The sequence below is a fragment of the Helicoverpa zea genome, chromosome 12 (assembly GCF_022581195.2).
Source record: "Helicoverpa zea isolate HzStark_Cry1AcR chromosome 12, ilHelZeax1.1, whole genome shotgun sequence".
Classification (NCBI taxonomy): domain Eukaryota; kingdom Metazoa; phylum Arthropoda; class Insecta; order Lepidoptera; family Noctuidae; genus Helicoverpa; species Helicoverpa zea.
This window is the reverse complement of record NC_061463.1, coordinates 5,712,856-5,727,512: the sequence shown is the minus strand read 5'-3', so window position 1 is coordinate 5,727,512 and position 14,657 is coordinate 5,712,856. Positions and strand designations below refer to the sequence as shown.

General features: G+C 36.5%; 1 protein-coding gene across 1 annotated transcript; it reads left to right on the top strand.

Moving 5' to 3' along the window:
- Positions 1–11,347: 11,347 nt before the first annotated feature.
- LOC124635414 lies at positions 11,348–12,187 on the top strand. The gene has a single exon (XM_047171299.1). The coding sequence runs from the start codon at positions 11,348–11,350 to the stop codon at positions 12,185–12,187; it is 840 nt and encodes a 279-aa protein (XP_047027255.1).
- The last annotated feature ends 2,470 nt before the right edge of the window (positions 12,188–14,657 follow it).

Below are 14,657 nucleotides of genomic sequence, written 5' to 3'. Positions count from 1 at the left end.
CTAAACAAACTGAAGATCAAATTATAACGTCGTATCTTTCTATCTATGCACTTATTCAGCTTCCTCTTTTCCATAAATACGAAGTTATGTCTGCATACGTCTCTACTCTCCGCAGACACGACAAAGAAAGCAAAAAAGCATAAAAGCCCATCGCAAATGAGAAAACCTCTCGAGACGAGCACGACTCGCTGAAACTTTCAGTCAATATCAACCGGCACATAATTAGCTATTTAACTTTTCTATTCATAAAAAAAAAACTAAATAAAAAAAGTAAATGAACATAAAATTCAAACACAACAACTCATTACATTACAATAATAAGTTTACGCAAAAAAAAAATAGGTAAAATAAAAACTTTCATTATAAAGCGAAATGCTCGTACCTTCAAAGACTAACCTATTTGAAGCGAATTACGCGCCTAATCCAATATTTGTTCAAGAAGAAAGCAGGAGAAAAAAAAATTCGCCCCAATTAGCGTGCGACCCGGTTCTAAGAGAAAAACGAAATTGCTACGTAAAAAGTCGTAACTCAATTACTTCGATGAACCGCTGTCGCAATAAGGCCTTCGTTAGCAGGGTTGAGACTAAAGTTGGAGCATGCGCCGTGACCCGAGGTCGATAATGAGGGAGACCTCTCGCTCTGGAGCCTCAACATCACACATCCTCACAATTTAACGTTTACGTATTTACATACTCTCCCACATATGCATATTCACCCTATAACTAGGGTTGTCCGTTCTCAGTTTGAGTTTTGCCGGTTGGGTGTTGTACAATCGGGTACACAGTTCAATACCTACACCATTCTCGATTAAGTTAGTAATGAAAATTGTAAATAAGAAGTAAATTAAAAAAGAAAACACTAACATCATGACTCATTTTCATATAAACTTTAGGAAAAAGATGGTTGCACAATGGCTGACATATTAACTGTTTGAAGTATGTGCTATTAAGGTGCAACGACCGAAAAGAACCAACATTTACATATATAGTCTACAGGGCAGTTCCAAATTACGCTTATTACAGAAAGTAACTGTGATTAGTTAATTATTGTAATCAGTAATATTTTATATAAACTGTAATAAGAATTACCAACTCAAAATGCAGGCATGCATTTCCCCTTTACATTTAACAATACCAAAACATATTACAAAACAAAAATACGGCGCTCTATATCATTTAGCTGTCAACCCTACGAACACCACTATGACGTATATGCACCTTACAGCACACATACGCAATCCTACACATTCGCACACACAGACACAGATCTTGGAATTTGTTTAACTCAAGTAATGGCGTTCTTACATTGACATTAGTTTGTCGAAAGATATTTATGTGAGTTGAATGTTTAGTTGAATAAGGGGTTAACTTTATGGGCCCCCATTGTTGTAACTTTTCTAGTTTTTTCGTTGCTTATCTACCTATTTTATGAGATAAATCGCGTGATGTATTGAATGTTCAGGATTGATGGCATATCGAATAAAGGCATTGTCATAAATACATTCGATGTTAAGAGTATTTGGTTACTTTTATCGCTATTTTCCTTGTTAGGGATTATGCTGGCAAATGCTTTAACTTGAAGGTAAACAGTTTTAGTCATTTTCATTATTATTTTGATCTTATCAGCTCGCAAATGTTTCTTTATAAAACTGACACCACTATTGGTAAGTTACCGATTTTCAATCTTAATAATAGATACTTAATATATATTTTTTTTTAATTAATTGTATGTTAACCTCCCTAAATATGTTTCATTTATTACAATATGACACAACAAATTTAAAGAATTGCAATCACAGTCGCGAATATGTATTCATAAAACTTGATCTACATAGAACCCTCCTCTAAAAATATCTTCCAAAATGAAAAACCTAATTCCCAATCGCATTAATTATAACGAAAACGAGACACCACTCAAATAACAGTCGCATAAACATAACATCTAAAATTGGTAAGTTCTGTAGGAGCCATAACTCTCGTCTCACGTCGCAATATAATTAAAATCACGACTGTCCCGTGGTCCTTCGTGGAAGAAAGTGCCCCCTCCCATCCCACAAACCCCCCCAAGAAAAAGGGGGGAGGGAGTTGGGGCGACTCACATTAATATTCTCCACTTTTATCTCTATATGCAAACTGGCAGCTAAAAGTTGGTCCGTTCATTGTGACCGGTTGATTCTTCCTAGTTGAATGATTGTGCTGTTTCAATGGTCTGCGGAATGAGAAAGTTTTTGTTCAGCTACAGCTCCGGACGCTTTTGTACGTTTGATTTTCTTGTTTCATTATGAGCTGAGGAAAAACTTTGGATTTTATTGTAGAGATGTTTTAATATTGTATGTCTCAATGGTTGGATGAAGTATGATTACAAAGACTTCATCCAACCATTGAGATTAGATTTAACTCTAACAATATCTGTTTGATTGTAAAGATACTCAAAGTTCTTTATCTATAGAAAACCTAATCTAAACAAAAACAGGATTTAAAATCACCTTTTTAAATGACTGTCCCAACATCAATTAAAGAAAACAGCGGAGGCGCGGATCGTAAAAAGTAATTCATTCCAATCTAAAACATAACGCCCATTTCGCAACACTGATTGCTCTCAGCAAATGAGAACGTTTCACAATCGTGGAAAATTTTAATTAAATTACTAACAGAAATTCCTTTTGACGACAGAATAATGCCGCTAAATACAAAATCCCATTGGTCATCTTGGCAAAAGGAAGAGCGGGTCGTTCTAATTACAAATAATCAAGCTTTCCGATTGGCGGGTGCGATCCCCTCTTCTGTTTGTTCTCAGTGGTGGGCGTGGCATGTCTCGCTCGCTCTTTTAATTAGTGTAAGGAGTAAATTGCTTGCGAGAGAGAGTACTGGCGCTAGTTTTGTTCGGGCGCCATCTCTTATTGGATGCTGTAACTAGTGGGGGGTAGGGAGAAAGGGGGAATAGTGTTACGTAGTTAATATAAGGAAAACACGTACGGCAAGCTTTGTAAGGGAAATGGCTAGGTTGACATTTTCAGAGTTGATAGTTGCACGCTTCTGAGTTAAATCGTTTGTTGGTATGTGACATGAGAATAACGATATAAAACACGGGGATGGAAGATAAATGGATGTCTGAATCAGTTTTTTCCGGTACTTGAAAAACAACATTACACTCAGCATTTGTAAGGTGTTACACAGGAATAGGATAAAGCAAACAGAAAAGTAAGTCTCGACTTAATAAGGTTCGATATTTTCCTCTTACAATGTTTCCTTATAATTACCCTCGTCTCTGTAGCAGGCTATCAAAACATCCTTATTTCCGATCATTAATGAGTAAGGAAGCTCAGAATCTGCATCGGAACAATAAGAAGCAACTGAGTCTCAAACCACCTTCGGTGTATCATCGACGCCCGTTTGCTTTTTTATTGCAGCCACCTCCCCCCCTCCTCCCCTCCTCCACGACGCAGCATTTCCAAGCCATTTAATATTAATGTGCATTTTCGTGGAGAGGAGAGATTCGTATAAAGCCCCAGTCTGCGATACACTACTATGGGGAAGTCGGGCTACAATGGACAATACGTTTAAATTTTAATTATGCAAGCACTTGGAGGAAACAATTTTCCGTTTATGGTCGAAATAAGGATTAGCTGCCAAGCTTTATTTTTATGATGTTTTTAGTTTGATTGTTTCTGTTTTAAATTATTTTCTTGACTGGTCTGCACCGCTGATGTTTTGAAAGCAGTAAGCATCAACACTCATACAGACACTATTCTTAACTGAAATTATGATTACCTGCTGACAGATGAAGTTATTCTGTCTCTGTGGAAATAATTGTTTTAGCTTCAAAAGTAAACAAATACAACGCTGTCCACTCAAAACACACTAAAGAACAATATCACAAAAATACTGCAAAAATCACAGTAACTATTTGACACCTTTCTCCCCACTATGCAGAGTTGCAGACCCGGTAGCCAGCCTTACACTGGATTTATTACTCGTAGTTAAAAGTAGTTCGTAAGGCCAACAGTAGTTCGAAACAGCCATTTCCAATAGATAAAGCTTCGAGACAGATTCCAAATACATTAGGCAGTGACGCAAGAAGGGGTGAGACTATTAAAAATTCCGCCGAACCGACGTATCGTCGTGTATTTTCGGTCCCAGCTCGTGAGTTGAGTGCAAGACCCGTTTATTAGAAAATTTCCTCTCCCCTGACAAGATTTTGTGAAGGTTTTATGTAAGTAGGTATCAGCATAAAGCTTGCAAGTTAGTAAAATGAAGGTGTTGTGTATAGTTTTGAATTTTTAGGACATGGTGCAGGTTAAAATTTCAGTAGACCGTGATACCCCGAATGGTATAACCAATGCTTAAATCAGGTTTTGCTCGAAATTATTTGGTTTTATGGTTTGACGGTCAACAAGAATACCTATAGGTACCTACTTGGAACTGAAATTAACGTACATAGGTTTAGGTACTACACATAGATTAGATTAGGATTAATGCAACCTTATCAAGTTGTTCCCAAGAAACCGGGGACTGAGCACCTGAGATTTCACCATCTAAAGTTAAGCATTGTTAAAAGGTTGCTTCATGTTTCTATTTCTAACCTTAGGTACCTTTGGTTCTAAAGCTATGGGTGTCATAATAACCAAAATTTTCAAACCCCTTAAAATAGCTAAACCGATCCCTCCACGCAATATCCATGTCTAACTACCCGGCTTCCGTAACATATACTAAAGTACTTATCTACAGCGGACAGAGAAGGGTGACAATGGTCTCGAAGGCGAATCGTAATTCCTATTTTACAAATGGTCCACGATTTATACGACACCTCCGTGATTATTCGCAGTACCACAATAAATTACCTGAGTTTGGTCCAAAGAGGATTTTATTTTTGGATTTATAACCGCCATTTTGTAATTCGCCACTGATGAGGGTTGCAGCAGATGGTTATTGTAATTTTAATTAGATTTGCTGCTCCTACGAGATGCGGTTCATGTATTGACCACATATTTGTTAAAACCAACGCAACTGCAGTCGGTCTCGTCTGCAACCTCTCCATCACGGACCATGACTTAGCGCTGTGCAGTGTACATCTTAAGCCGAACACGATACAAACCAAACGCTGGAAAACTAAAACTGATTGGAATGCTGTGGATGCCGAGATCACCCAATCCGACTGGGAACCCATTTACACTTCCTCCTGCGTCAATAACTCGATAAAATTATTTAACAATATTGTCACCGGCGCAATCAACAAGCACACAAAACAAATAAAGATCTCCAGGAAACTTGCTAGCATCCAACCATGGGTCACACCCGGCTTAATAAGATGCATGAGACAACGTGACAAACTACATCTAGAATGCAAAGCTAACCCTAGTGATGACATCAAACGCCTAATCTATACACGTTATAGAAACTACCTGCACATGTTGCTACGCAATCTTAAAAACACACACAACAAAAAGGAAATACACGTAAATAAAGACAACCCTAAAAGACTCTGGGCGGCTATAAAAAACATCTGCGGAAACAAGAGCACCCAAAACAGCGCTACACAACTAATTACATCTAGCACCTCCCCCACACAAGCACTTGATATCTGCAATCAGCACTTTGTCAACGTAGGAGAACAGCACGCAGCCAAAATCCTCAACAAACTCGGGATACCACACAACACACTAATAGACTCTTACCGGTCACAACAAAACAACTCACAATCATTCTTTATGAGTCCTACTGACGATGAAGAAATCACCAACATTATACGGAATCTAAAAATAGACAGTGCACCTGGTCCCGATCAACTCACAGTTTACTTACTCTCTAAATGCATCAATAGCTTTATCAAACCCTTAACACACATATTCAATTTAAGTCTAGAAACCGGTGTCTTTCCAGATTCCTGGAAGACGGCATCCGTGACCCCCATTTATAAAACTGGATCTAAAGACGACCCTAAAAATTACAGACCCATAGCTCTCCTAAGCATAGTCTCAAAAATATTAGAGAAAATAGTTAACAAAAGACTCACAGAATATCTCGATAAAAATCACATCATCTCAGACCGGCAATTCGGCTTCCGTCAAGGCAGATCCACCGAAGACGCAGTGTCACTTCTGACAGATCGAGTTTCCTTCTATATCGAAAACGGACAATACTGCATTGGTGTATTCCTCGATCTGGCAAAAGCTTTCGACACGGTGTCAACGGGACTGCTACTAAAAAAACTCGAGCTCATTGGCATTAGGGGCAACACACTGGAATGGTTCCGCAGCTACCTCACACACCGTAAGCAATACGTCAAAATAGGTGGACATAAAAGTAAACTCCTTCCAATTAATTATGGAGTACCTCAAGGCAGCACGCTGGGCCCCACCTTGTTCACACTTTACATAAACGACATAGTAAGCCTGCCCCTTAACGGTGCCGAAATTGTCACATACGCCGACGATACAGCCATTGTCTTTCATGGAAGGTCCTGGGACTGTGTACGGGAACTGGCTGAACGCGGACTTTCTGAGATAGCACAATCCCTAGACCATAATCTACTGACACTAAATGTTACCAAAAGCAAGTTCATTACGTTCTGCAAGACAAATTCTACCTGTCCTCCACGCTCATTCACTCTAAAAATACACTCGTGCACACAACCGCAAAATAATCACTCCCAACAACACTGCGCCTGCGAAACAATCGCACGTACTGACACCATTAAGTACCTCGGAGTCATCATAGACCAACACCTAAACTATAAGGCACACATCTACTCACTGTCTGCTAGAGTCCGAAAACTAATTCAGGTCATGAAAAAACTTAGGGACTGCTCACCACTAGACGTACTGAAGACGGTATACTTCGCTCTCTGCCAATCCGTCATTCAGTACTGCATACGCATATGGGGGAGTGCTGGAAAAAGCACCTTCATAACTTTGGAAAGAGCACAAAGAGCTCTAATTAAGGTAGCCTTAAAACTACCGTTTAAATTTCCTACAGACACATTGTATGGAAAGTTCCGTGTACTAAGGGTTCGACAGCTATTTATACTCATGGCAACTCTTGCTACTCACGCCGCCATCAAAAAACGCGCCGACTACCAGGACTTACTTAGAAAACGGATCTTTAGAATACCTTTACCAAATGCCAACTCTGAATTAGCCAGACGTTGCACCCAATACTCAAATCCTAGCACTTACAACAAGGTCAACAGAATTTGTGACCTTAGAGACTGTACTCACAATATGTGTAAAAAGAAGATAACTGCAGCCCTACTAAAACTGACTTACATCGAAACCGAAGCTCTGCTGTAGTACCTACAAAGCCACCAACACCATGAACATACCTACAAAGTCACCCACACCATCAACACTATCACTCTCACACCGACACTACACACCACACACTCTCTCACCTCACACATACACTCATTCACACATGCCCTCACATACACACCAAACTAGCATAAAAGCCCGATTAATTCACCTAGTTTTAATATCATTTTCTTTATATTATGTACCTCAATTTAAGTTCCAACATCCTTAGCTCATAATTTCCTTTACTATTTCATCTCCAAAGATTTGGTACCTATGTAACTTTATAATATAAGCAATATTAAAGCACTCAGAGCCACAAGATACAAGCTGTGCTTAGTTTGTGGCTCAACGGTATCTACCACAATGTAAAGTTGCGTTTTTGATAATAAACATTATTTTATTTTTATTTTTTATTTTATTTGAATTATGAGAAATTTTTGTCTCTGTTTTTTGGAGACGGGGATTATAGGAAATGATTTATGGTTGAAATTAATTTTACGTAAGTACGGGAAGGTAAATGTCTGAAATACAATATAATCATTATTAATTAGTTATGATCTGTAAGTTATTAGTTACTTTGTCATCAATTAAAGGGTAAGATATCAACTAAAGGGACCCTCGAATCTGAATAAAAAAAAATGTATCTAGGTATGAAATTGGATTATAGTTGACTAATGGATTACGGTATTTATAAATGTAGTGCGATGACAGTGGCTGACACAAAAATAATACGGGAATGATAATATGTAGTATCACTCCCAAAAAGTCCCTTTTCTGTTCGCTCTATGTATAGGCTGTTCTACATTGTTCTACATACCTAAGTGCTACCTGCTTATGAGCAATTATATGCTCGTGAAAGAATGAAAAAAAAAAACATTTTTAACTCCAAAATGTTACCCCATAAATAAAACAATCAACATTCAATAAATTCTCTTTAAATATTCCGATCAAACTAATTCTCTTATCTAATCATCAAACGTGCTTAAGATATCGATTCCCATATCTTAACTATTCAAAATATTTACTATGTTAATGTTAATAAAATTAATTACCTGACTAGCGACAAAATATGCGACCAATGACTGCCATTTATGCCATGTGGTCAAGCCGAAAAGCAACTTTATTGCTTCCTGTCAACGTTGAATAAATTTACTTTTTGATGAAATTAATTCCTTTTTTGTTACTCACTTTCCTTTTTCCTCGTTTATGTCAGCTGTTGCAGCACGTGGTTTAATAGGTACGTACCTAGGTACAGGTAAATATGTAGATGGAACGTTAGTTTTACAGGCCTTGGTTAATAAGGGATGGGTGACGTGAATCAAGATCCAGCAGTGCTTATCATTGGCTTGGTGTTTCTCGGAAGAAGGTGTCACATTTTTAGCCTGGAAAAAATCTTTAAATATGTGGAATGAGTCTTTAAATACGTGTTAAAATCGTTCTGCCTGTTTATGCAAGTAGTATTATGTTACTTAGTCACATTGGTCTTGACGAAAATGGATTTAGCTGGGTTAGAAGCTGAGCTCAATGGATTATGATATCAACAAAATTAAGAGCAAAATCTAATGTGAAAAAACATATATTTTAAAGCAAACAGAATACTACGTCCAAAAATGTACAATCAATGAAGCTACAAATCACCAGCTAATTACACAAACAAAAGCGCTTCCGAAAATTCTATCGCGATAACAGAAAAATGCACATTGTACAAGGCGCGCCCGTCACGGTAGACTTCTTCGTTAATTTATAGACCTAAGTGTTAATTACAGTAATGAATAGCTTACATTACGTGACTATCGAGCTTATCAGTACATCTATTTGTTCATGTTAAACGCTTATGTTAATTTGAGGAAGTTTGCTCCAATGAGCCCGGAATGTCGATTGGGACTTGAATTTGGTTTTGTGTTGGATTAAAAGTATGGGAATCTGTCTATATTTACTCATGGTGTACAACGTTAAATAAGAAGAATTTATAAATTAAGGAACGAAGACTTTTTTTAATATTTATGTAGAAGTGAACAAAACGATAATTTGTTAGGATATGATCTCTTTTTTTTTATCAATGTATAAAGATATGAACTAACTCGGGCTTAAGTCCCAGTCTAATCTATATGTTGGAGTATACCCATCTGCATTTTGTAACCTCCTTAGCAAAATAGTATCTACTCTTTTATTCTTGGTCAAACAGCTTGGCTAAAGATGTCCAGCAACATACTAAAAATAAAACAAATGACAGTAAAATATTCATAGACTTTTTCAATATACCTATCGTGTGTTGAGATACAATTAACACTTTTTATCACAAAGAGCGATCTTTTAACAGCAATAACTATTAAAGCCATTTAAAAAAAACGATATAAATGACTCATGTTTTTAACTGCAGTGATGAAACTTATCTATTCAGATGTTTATCTAACTGAGTTATAGTTTACTAAACGGCAATTACACGCCAATTAACCGCTTATGTTTTATGTTAATTAAATGCACCCTCATGTTGGCTTTAACTATCATTTTAAACCTTCTCGTTAACCATTAAGTATCGTTTAAAGTCAATGAATAATTATCACTTAAGTCTTAAATATTTTTACATAAAAATGACTTGTTAAAAGGTTTAAGCGTGAGATGAATATTAAATGAAAACTTGTTTTTAATAAACTTTGTGATGTTTTATTAATTTTAAAATCACATTCGATTTCCGGAGTAATAATATTTGTAATTAATGTTTTGACTTTTAATCAGTTTAGGTGGGATGTGATATGAGATTTAAATAAAGTTAATACCTATCATTTTTAACACTTTTACTGTTAAAAATATTTTTTTATTAAGTAACTGTTTATTTATTACCCAGCTGAGTTACCTATAAATGTCGACGTAAATGTACCTATAAAACAAAAGAAATTTATTTTTTCATTTTATTTTTTTTTTGTCAAGGTACAGTCAGGGGCTTTTGTAAGTATCACAAATAAAAGTCCAATACTTTATTAAAACGATTTGTCATCTACTCGGCAGTGCCTAACAGAACCGATATTGATGAAACTGCACAGTTTTTTATTACGAGCGAAGGATTAATAGTTGACAGGAAGACTCGGATCGCATAAATATCTCATTAGGCAAAGATTTATTACTCAACCAGTCACGAAACTGTAAAAAAAGTTTGAAAGAAAACGGTTTTGATAATTACTTGTCAACATGCGATTGTCTATTTGGAGCTCGATGTTGGTTAATTTGGTATATTTTTTTATTTACGGTAATATATCATTTTGTTAATGACACCTAAATGAAGAGTGATCACGAACGCAATCCACAAATTTTACTAACAAACTTGGTGTAATAAATTTGAAAATTAAGTATTTTTTACAGCTTGTGTAAACGAGTTTGGGAAACAAAATTATCTGTATTTGTGTTGGAGTTACAAAGTATTGCGTAAATTACGTGTTAGACGTTTATATTTTTGTTTTACTGTTATAATTATTCTCATCTTAACAAATAGGTAAATCTATTACTCAATAAATCGTTGCTTTAAGTCATTTTATTTTATGTGTTTTCACATATTTACACCTAGAATTGGCGTAACTCTTAAGCATATTTTTATCTCCCGTAAAATTACACAATTTTAAAATTATCGCTGTTTATGGCAATAAAAAATTTACGCCACTTTTACTAACAGAAATAGAAATCAACAGCTGTTTGATATTGTAGTGGGACCTACACTAATTGTTGACGCATCAATATTGTTCATACTGTACTTGCATTGTGTTCGCCTCCTCAGTTGTCCCGTATATCGCACTACCAACGCACGCTACTAAATATTGTGACTGTACCAAATCGTATGTAACCTAATTGGAGTCAGAAAATAAAAGTGTATTAATTAGTATTCGGTTTATTTACTTATCTCTGAACACGACACCCCACCATCTAAATTGGTGACCCCGTGTGGAGAAAGTGTGAACTGTAACCAGTGAATTTGGACTTGTAATTCAGTGAATCGGACGACCGGGGCAACTCACACAAGTGTACGTAGTGTCTTAATATTAGTGCGCGTCAAATTAAGAAATTATAATGTCGTCTGAAGACAAGAAGGTCGTTATTGAAGAACATCAACTGTCGTCCATCTCCATCACAGCTAGAATTCCGGAATTTTGGAAGAAGTCGCCTAGAACATGGTTTATCCAAGCAGAAGCAGTTCTAAATCCTCAGAAGATGTCCGACGAATCAAAGTACCAGGTCCTTATTTCAAAATTACCCCCAGACGCAGTTGAGCAAGTTACACAGATCCTTGTGGATCCCCCTGAGAAAAATAAATATGAGACCTTGAAGAATAAGTTGATATTTATATATCAAGAATCCGAAGAGCGGCAAGTAAAAAAACTCATTGGCGAAATGGAATTAGGCGACCAGAAACCATCACAATTACTAAGAAAAATGCAAGACCTAGCCAGGGGACGAGTAAATAACGAAACACTCATAGTTATGTGGCAAAATCATTTACCAAATTCGGTGCGAGGAGTTTTAGCTGTAACGGAAGAAAAAGATCTAGAGAAATTAGCATCAATAGCGGATAAAATAATGGAAACGACGACTCCCATAAATAGTGTTGCGACTGTCAAACAGGAACCAGGCCCATCGGGTTCTCAGGACCAAATTATTTCGGCAATAAACAAATTGAGTGATAGATTACAAAATTTAGAGTCAAGATCACGAGGCCGTTCAAATAACTGGCGAAGGAATAACTTTAGACGCAACAGATCCAGGTCAGGGTCAAGAAGTCGCACAAGGAAATTCGAAGATCCAAATTGGTTATGTTTTTACCATTATAAGTATCGCAGCAAGGCAACTAAATGTGTGGATCCATGTAACTGGAAGAAAAAACAGGACAAGGACAAGCCAGCGGAAAACTAGAGTCGGTGCAGTCTGCGACGGGAGGCTGTGACCGTGCCTTCGGGAATCACCGTCTGTGTGTCAGAGACAGGAAATCGGGCTTAAACTTCTTAGTGGATAGTGGTGCAAACGTGTCAGTGTTACCGCGGAAAGTAGCCTACATGAAAGGTAATACAAGTGAGTGCTGTTATAAACTCTTTGCCGCAAATGGAACTCAGATTAACACGTATGGTACATTGTACTTAGAATTAGATTTAAATCTAAGACGAGCATTCCGTTGGTTATTTACATTAGCGGACGTACAGCAACCAATATTAGGTGCTGACTTCTTAGCTAATTTTCAGTTGTTAATTGACTTGAACGGACGAAGGTTAATCGATCAAGTAACTAATTTAAGCACCAAAGGCAATCTTTCTAATTCTAGTGAGCCCACTTTGAAAACTATCGTAAATAATTGCCCTTATTATGATTTATTATGTGAATTTCCAGAACTAACTAAACCAGTTTCGTACAAAGAAACGCCTAAACATAATGTTTGTCATCACATTGAGACCACAGGACCTCCAGTGCACGCACGAGCCAGGCAGTTACCACCAGACAGGTACGTAAAAGCTAAAAATGAGTTTAAGATTATGCAAGAGCTTGGGATTTGTAGGCCGAGTAAAAGCGCTTGGGCAAGTCCCTTGCATGTTGTTCCTAAGAAGGACGGGAATATTAGACCTTGTGGAGATTATAGACGTTTAAATGCGATTACCAAGCCTGATCGATATCCAGTTCCCCGTCTTCATGATTTTACGTATATGTTAGATAATAAAAAGGTTTTCTCAAAGCTAGATATAAATAGAGCCTATTATTGTGTGCCAGTTTCGGAAAATGACATTGAGAAAACTGCAGTCATAACACCGTTTGGTTTATTCGAATTCGTGCGTATGCCATTTGGATTAAGAAATGCTGCACAAACTTTTCAACGTTTTATGCATCATACTGTTTTACAAGACTTAGATTTTCTTTTCAATTACGTAGATGACGTCATCATTGCATCGGAAAATGAAGAGCAGCATAGAGAACATTTACGAAAAGTTTTTGAACGTTTTAATGAATTTGGTATAACGATTAATTTTTCAAAGTGTAGTTTTGGTAAAGATAAATTAGAGTTTTTGGGTTTTGAAGTCTCTACAGAAGGAATTAAACCATTAGAAGATAAAGTTAAAGCGATTATTGATTTTCCAAAACCTGATACTATAAAGGAACTTAGAAGATTTTTAGGCATGTTAAATTTTTATAGAGCTCATACACCTCATTCAGCTGATCATCAGGCAGCGTTAAATAAATATTTAGGGAACTCAAAGCGTAAGGATAAAAGTAAAATCAATTGGACACCTGAAGCTACGAAAAATTTTGAAAAATGTAAAGATGATCTTAAAAATGCTACCTTATTGTATTTCCCATCGGCACATACACCTTTGTCATTGATGACGGACGCATCAGACACAAGTGTAGGTGCAGTATTGCAACAAAAAGTTGATGGCAATTGGAAACCTTTAGGATATTTTTCGAAAAAATTAACTGAAGCACAAAAGAAATATAGTACATATGATAGAGAACTTTTAGCAATTTATTTAGCAATCATACATTTTCGTAATTTAGTTGAAGGACAAGAATTAATAATTTTTACAGATCATAAACCATTAACTTTCGCGTTTACTAAATTAGGTACCAATAGAGAAACTTCTAGGCGAACTAGGCAAATTATGTTTATTAGTGAATTTAGTACTGACATACGACACATTAGTGGAAATAATAATATAGTTGCTGACACATTATCTAGAGTTGAAACAATAACATGTCCCACGACGTTAGATTTCGCAGAACTCGCCACTGCGCAGGAAGTTGACGAACAGCTTGCAAAATTATTGAGGGCGTCAAACAACAACAGTAAAGTAATATTGAAACGTGTAACGTTACTCGATACTGATAAACATGTTTATTGCGAAATGTCTACTAATAGTGCAAGACCATATTTACCTGAAAAATTTCGTCGCTTAGCTTTTGATTCTATTCATAATTTAAGTCATCCTGGTATTAAGACAAGTAAAAAATTAGTAAAAGATAGATATTTTTGGCCTGAAATGAATAGAGATATTGGTAAATGGGCTAAAACATGTGTAAAATGTCAAAGAGCGAAAGTTCAAAAACATACGGTTTCCGATTTAGAGTCCTTTAAAAGTACTAAACGTTTTGAGCATATACATATTGATATTATAGGACCGTTACCAACCTCGCCAGAAGGTTATAGATATTGTTTAACGATTATCGATAGATTCACTCGTTGGCCAGAGGCATTTCCACTAAAAGAGATAACTGCAGAAATCGTAGCGAAAACATTATATGAAGGTTGGATTAGTCGTTTTGGTTGTCCCATAAAGCTCACTAGTGACCAGGGTCGTCAGTTCGAAAGTAACTTATTCAAAGAATTAATGATTTTAATGGG